This window comes from Drosophila santomea, chromosome 2L (assembly GCF_016746245.2).
Source record: "Drosophila santomea strain STO CAGO 1482 chromosome 2L, Prin_Dsan_1.1, whole genome shotgun sequence".
In the NCBI taxonomy this organism is placed as follows: domain Eukaryota; kingdom Metazoa; phylum Arthropoda; class Insecta; order Diptera; family Drosophilidae; genus Drosophila; species Drosophila santomea.
Genome location: NC_053016.2, coordinates 10,099,484 through 10,105,264, shown reverse-complemented (window position 1 = coordinate 10,105,264; position 5,781 = coordinate 10,099,484). Strand labels below are relative to the sequence as shown.

The 5,781-nt window shown below is 44.6% G+C and overlaps 2 protein-coding genes across 4 annotated transcripts; one reads left to right on the top strand and one right to left on the bottom strand.

Moving 5' to 3' along the window:
* Window positions 1-433: 433 nt before the first annotated feature.
* LOC120443914 (DNA fragmentation factor subunit beta) lies at window positions 434-2,423 on the bottom strand. The gene is made up of 3 exons (XM_039623352.2): window positions 2,081-2,423; window positions 1,605-1,728; window positions 434-1,553 (listed from the first exon to the last, which is right to left on the bottom strand). The coding sequence occupies exons 1-3, from the start codon at window positions 2,318-2,320 to the stop codon at window positions 565-567; spliced, it is 1,353 nt and encodes a 450-aa protein (XP_039479286.1). The 5' UTR covers window positions 2,321-2,423; the 3' UTR covers window positions 434-564.
* A 296-nt stretch (window positions 2,424-2,719) lies between these two features.
* LOC120458132 (UV radiation resistance-associated gene protein) lies at window positions 2,720-5,349 on the top strand. 3 transcript variants are annotated; one of them, XM_039645675.2, is made up of 6 exons: window positions 2,727-2,741; window positions 2,793-3,241; window positions 3,300-4,167; window positions 4,230-4,552; window positions 4,606-5,016; window positions 5,093-5,349. In XM_039645675.2, exons 2-6 carry the CDS (start codon window positions 2,862-2,864, stop codon window positions 5,205-5,207), a joined length of 2,097 nt encoding a protein of 698 aa, XP_039501609.1. In that variant the 5' UTR covers window positions 2,727-2,741; window positions 2,793-2,861; the 3' UTR covers window positions 5,208-5,349. The 3 variants fall into 3 exon arrangements, with proteins under 3 accessions (XP_039501610.1, XP_039501608.1, XP_039501609.1); XM_039645676.2 differs by having other exon boundaries at window positions 2,720-3,241; window positions 3,303-4,167; XM_039645674.2 differs by having other exon boundaries at window positions 2,720-3,241.
* Window positions 5,350-5,781: the final 432 nt, after the last annotated feature.

Here is a 5,781-nt window from a genome sequence, read left to right as displayed (position 1 = left end):
GTTGTATTTGTCTGTATACAATATCGATGGAAATAAAACCGACTATTTGGCTCTTAAGTACATTGTCTATAAAATAAATAAATCACTTTTAGAGGTGCAGAGAAGCCAAGTGTAGCAAAACCTTTTCATACTGTTACGTTTTAGTTTAAATTCGTTACACGAGTATACATACTTCATATATATTTTCATAATAGTTTGGACTTGCTGATCGATGTGACGCCAACTCTAAATTCTCAGCTACTAGCGTTACAATCAACTAACTTTTAAGTCTAGATTATATACCGATATTGCGTAGTCACATAATTCTAATAGTTTGAAAAGCTATATCAACATTAAATGCATATAAGTACATATGTTAATAGTTTACGTATTTAATATGTAAAAACCTTCAACAGTACGTTTTTATAGTTGAGATAATATCCATTTGTACAACATATCCCCTATGAGATCAGCAATATAAAACATTCAAAAAAAAGAGCAACCAAACTTGTAGATACATTTTGTAAAGTTATTGTGTACAATATTGCTTGGCTAGGTAACTTTTCAATATTTTTGACATACCATTTAAGTGGTTAAACTGTCTACTTGCACTTCCATCAGCTCTTGCACAATGCGATACTCATGACAGTCGGAGCATAGAAGGCGACCGTTTGAACGGTTTGACCGCTGCACCTTTTCATGACACACAATGTGAACTAGTTTAAGGTTCTTTAGAGAGAATATTTCAAGAAAGTACTCCAGTACTGAGATATCGACCACTTGCTTCTTATGAAGGGAACACTTTATCTGCGGATGACTCACAAGTTCTTCCACATTTGCCACAAGAGCGGGAAGTATTGTGCGGCACAGTTCAATTTGGTGGTCCAGATTCCAGACCTGGAACAAAATGAGATTTTCCCGCGAAGCGTACGGATTGATAATGTGCTGCTTTGAGCAGCTGTTGCCATTCTCCGAGTAGGAGCCCTGGCAATAGAAGTCACCCAAATCGGAGCACAAGGAAGTGGACCACTCGTCGAGGATGCAGTTTTCCTTTGTGTACTCTTTAATGACCTGCCTCAGTCTTTTGCTGGGTATTCTGCCAGCGTCGGTTTCCTCCTCGCCCAAGTGCTGCTGCAGGAATTCATGCTTTTGCTTGCAATTCCTGTCAAACATCATGGAGAAAAAATCACAACCGATGAGCAGGTATCGAAACTTCTCCAGCACAGCGTTTATCACTTGTCGGGCCTTGGCATTTTGGCGGTACAAGGGATTACGGGTCAGTTCCTCCTTGGCCTTATAGTAGTAGCCGCGCACACGTGTCTGGGCGCGCATGGCCATGGCTTCTTCCTTTGAGTGGAACCGCTCCTCCCCGCCCGCGAACCATTCCATGTGCTCGGCCTTCAAGCTGAGGTGGGCCTTGCTGTTATCCAGGACGCGACGTTGTTTTTGGTGTTCGTACTCCGTGATCATGCGGCGAAACTTTTCCGGATGCTGTTCGATAAAGTCGTAAAAAATGTCGGCCACCTTCAGCAAAGGCGATTGCTGTCGCATCTTCTCAAACTCAAAATCGGCATCTAAAGGAAGCCAGTTTAATTCGGGATGAGTTTAATATTTATGTAACTCACCTGTTGTAATGACTGCATCCGGCCCAGAAACTATGAATAGCGTCTGGGCGGGTAGGCTTTTTAAGTACTCATCGTCGGTTACCTCGAATCCATCAGAAGCCAAATACAAGTGTAACTCGGGAAGCTAAAAGGTGGGAAACGATTTAATTTGAATGCCCTTGACATGGTCGAATTATAACGAGGCCAGGTCGATGGAGTGTCTCGCCCAATTTCTGGTTCAGGGGCCTTCAGCATGTGTTTTTGTTTTTTTGGTTTTGCCACGCAAGGACGCTGCATCAACAGGTTGGCTAGCTCTACAAGATAGGACATGCGCATTGGCAGGTACTATAGCATTGAAAGAGAGCCAAACAAACGCGGAAGCCACTGCCAGGGACATGGCCTTGAAAATAACCAGGGCCAAGAACTTTCTTCCCTACGTGGGTGGGTGTACATATATTTCGCGCTTCTACGCAGGAGTTTTATCTGGTTTTCCTTACCGGGAACTTTCCGTTTGCCTTAGCTATCAGCATTTCCAGGGAATTGGCTCCGATTCCGTACTTTCTCGTGCGCTCGTTATCAGTAACCTTGTAGCCACGCATTTGAGCACCCTCTGTTCTTATGGATTCGGATGAGCTCACATCCTTGAGAGCTTCGCCTGCTGGCTGGCTGTTTTTCTTGTTATTGGAGCTGCTGCGTGTTGTCGGTGACATGATTGCACATCTAATGTAGTTGAGCATCGTTCTGGCTCATAATAAAGTCAACTTCGGAATGTAGTAGTCCTCGCAGCAAGTTTCCTTTTCGGCGGACAAAGCAAAATAAACCAGCAGAACCAGGCACTTTTCGCGCTTCTCAACACTACATTCTCATTGAAAGATTTGTTTATCAGTGCTGCCATTGTAGCTATAAATAGCCAAATTGTATAGTTTGGTTTAGCTATAATGTTTTAGGATGATTGATTTCCGTGCTCTTAGTTTATATAATAATTTTATGGAATTGATTATTTTATCGGTCAATTAAACTACATTATTATTTGGAATAAAAAAGAAAATAGCCAAATTAGTATAATTAGTATAATAAAAGCTAAACAGTGTATTTGACACCACTATTGCGAGCCTTCAACGTTTTACAGCACTTGTGCATCAAAAAACAGCTGTTCGGGTAATCATTTTTTTGTTAAAAGTTTCTGTAGAAAAACTATAACAAACCTAGTTTTATTGTACCATGATCTGGGCTACGGGCTTCGCGTAATCCGCAGCTCGTCCGGAACCGCGTATTACGATGAATCTACGGCCTCGATGCCGCAAATGGCTACCACTGGCCACACAACAACTTCGACTGCGGAACCTCAACCGAATTCAGGGATTCAATATTGAGTTTGGACCGCATGAAAAGTCGCTGGAACTGGCGGAGCCGGATGATGTGCTCCTCTACTATACACTGCACACGGAAAAGTCGAGCGAGGCGTTCTACACGAGCGAAAAGCTGCCGCAGCGTCACCAACAGCAAAAGTGGGCGGAGATTTGTACGGACGACGAAGCCTGGCGGAAAACCAATGCGCAGTGTGTGTGTATCAAGGTGTGGAAGCACTATCCAGCGGAAAGAAGAGATGGCCAACCGCCTGAGGTTGAGCTAAGGAATAAGGATAAGGATATGTGCGGGTAAACAGAAGTCTGCTTGCAAATACAACTTAGCTATCATCACCTTACTTACTTTCAGAAGATCCCAGTTAACGCCTAGCAGGCTGCCACGCCCTCCCGAATTACTTTTCAGTTGGGGCGTCTACTTTTCCGGCCTTATACCCTTGTCACCCCTTACCCTGTCGCAGTGTGGACGAAATTGCTTAGTCTTTCAGTTGAATGGCGAGCAGTTTGCCTCCCCGTCGATGATAAGCGAGCAGGGTTTGCAGTCGCAGCTGCATTTGCACTACCAAAAGTATGCAGAGGAAGAAGAACTTGAAGAGCCGCAAGATGAGGGCATAAACTCGCCGGCTGTCAGTCGCAGTTCAAGTCCCGTGCTGCGAATGAGTACGATGCGTTATGCACAGCTGAAATGCCAACGGCAGGAGATTCGGCGCAGCAACAACCTGGAAAAGCTTCTCACGCTGCAACGTCTGCAACGATTGCATCAGCAGAAGAGGCGTCAAATGGCCGAGGTTTGTCGTGAAATTGCCCGCCTCAGTGTGCACTGTGTGACCAGAAACGAGCTGCGTTTGAAGCCCCGCACCACATCCTTGTCCGGCGACCACTACGCCCATCAGTACCATTCCATGGGTCGCGCCCTTAGCGTGTTGCTCGCCGAGCAGAAGCAGATCGCGCCCCTCACGCTTTATAACGCCCAGCAGCTTACGAGAAGAATCGAAGCGCTAAGCAGTCAACAACGACTACTGAAAGCGGAGCGGGAAACGTTTCGCCAACGTAACGAGCGAGCTCGTCAACGTCTGGAGGAGATGAGGGAACAGCGGGAGGCACTGCAAAAGCAGCTACACAGCCAACGACATCGACTGGAAAAGGAACGCCTAGAGCTACGAACCCTGGCACCTCAACATCTGGAGCAGCGCGATCAAAGAAGACAAATAGTACGACAGGTGGGGGACTCGGAGTCTAATAACAATTAAAAGGTGTTAATAAACATTTTGACCATTCCAAGGTGGAGCGTCGAATGTCCACACTGGTGTTGGAGCTACAGGAGATCTACAACATCCAGAATGTGGGCGGTCGTCAATTTAGCATCTGCGGCATCGCCTTCCCTCACATGGAGCAATACACGAGCGAGTCCCGTCAGGCGGCCAATGCACAGTTGCTGGATAACGTCTCGCCGCTGGCAGTGAGTGCGGCACTGGGCTATGTTGCCCATCTGGTGCAGATGCTAGCCATCATTATGGATCGACCCCTGAGGAACCGTATTCTGTACGAGCCATCGAAAGCAAGGATTGTGGACGATATCAAGGAGTTAACGTACACAACAAGAGAGTGAGTACTTCGAATAAATATAGGCCATTGGTATCTTATTTGTTCCATTTCAGATTTCCTCTGTACACGCGCTCCATTTTGCCATCGCAGCAAACGAAGTATGCCATCTACCTTTTGCGCCAGAATGTTTCACAGCTGTGCTTCGACATCACGGGTCAGTGCGATCTGCGAAACACCTTTGGCAATCTGCTGGAGCTATTCAGCACTCTTCGGTACATCGAACGAACGCAAAGGGATGAGGTCGACGAACGATATGGAACTGCAGTTGGAGCTAGCGGTGGAGAAGCGCGCTTGGCAAATGGTTTGACTGCTCCGCACCTGTCGCAATCGCACTCTTCAGTCGACATGAATCATGTGCCACTGCCGACTGGCGTCAATGCGGTCAAGGACGCACTGCTCCAGCAGCTGTTGCCGCCGGGAGTGAGTCAGGCACTGGCTATCGAAGGCTATGCGTCAACTCAACGGTAATATATTATATATAAATATATTTAGAGTCAAGCTGAATAACTTTACCGGACTCATACTGTCATTTTCTTCCAGCATTTGCCGTTCGGTGGGTTCCTATTCAGATGGCGAGGATGAGTTTCGACCGCGACTGGAACATAACTATTCCAATTCGGACTCCAATATAACCCTGCAAACTGAGCGCAGCTGAGCTAGTGCACCTAAAAGTGTTATGTTTCAAGCGTTTATATCCAACATCCAAGATAGCATTGTTTAGCGGCTCCACCTCATCGTGTATTTGGTATTGGTCGCGTATTGTATAATTTTAAATTATAAAAGTCGATGGTAAAGTATATGTGAACGGCAGTCCATTGCGGTAATATTATTTTTAGTTGTTTAAGATCTCTGTGTAAATTCCCTTTTATTGTTTGTTTGCTAATATAAGCTACGAATAAACATTAAATATTTTATACACGCCAAATACCTATTAAATGTGCACACCAAATGATACAAATTCTTGGATAAAGATAAAGTCAAACAATGTCCAACCGCAAGTTGGAAGTATTTTTCTAATTATTAATTAATGTTTGAATGAAGCGCCCATTAGTGTTGCAAAGTGTGAAAATCAGTTTCTGATTTATCTTAAGAAGCTTATAACTTTGGCATACGTTACTTATTTCATACTGATGCATAATATGTATATATGAGTATGTTTAGTTTAATATAAAATTAAGTAATTTTTCCTTTAAAACCATAATTATTGGTTTAAAATTTTACAGCCAAGG

Coding starts and splice junctions, on each gene's coding strand:
- LOC120443914 (XM_039623352.2), bottom strand. CDS start 2,320: ATGCTCAACTACATTAGATGTGCAATCATGTCACCGACAACACGCAGC. Junction 1,729..2,080: donor AGGCAAACGGAAAGTTCCCG/GTAAGGAAAACC, acceptor CCCACCTTTTAG/CTTCCCGAGTTACACTTGTA. Junction 1,554..1,604: donor GGATGCAGTCATTACAACAG/GTGAGTTACATA, acceptor GGCTTCCTTTAG/ATGCCGATTTTGAGTTTGAG.
- LOC120458132 (XM_039645674.2), top strand. CDS start 2,862: ATGAATCTACGGCCTCGATGCCGCAAATGGCTACCACTGGCCACACAA. Junction 3,242..3,299: donor AAGGATAAGGATATGTGCGG/GTAAACAGAAGT, acceptor ACTTACTTTCAG/AAGATCCCAGTTAACGCCTA. Junction 4,553..4,605: donor TTAACGTACACAACAAGAGA/GTGAGTACTTCG, acceptor GTTCCATTTCAG/ATTTCCTCTGTACACGCGCT.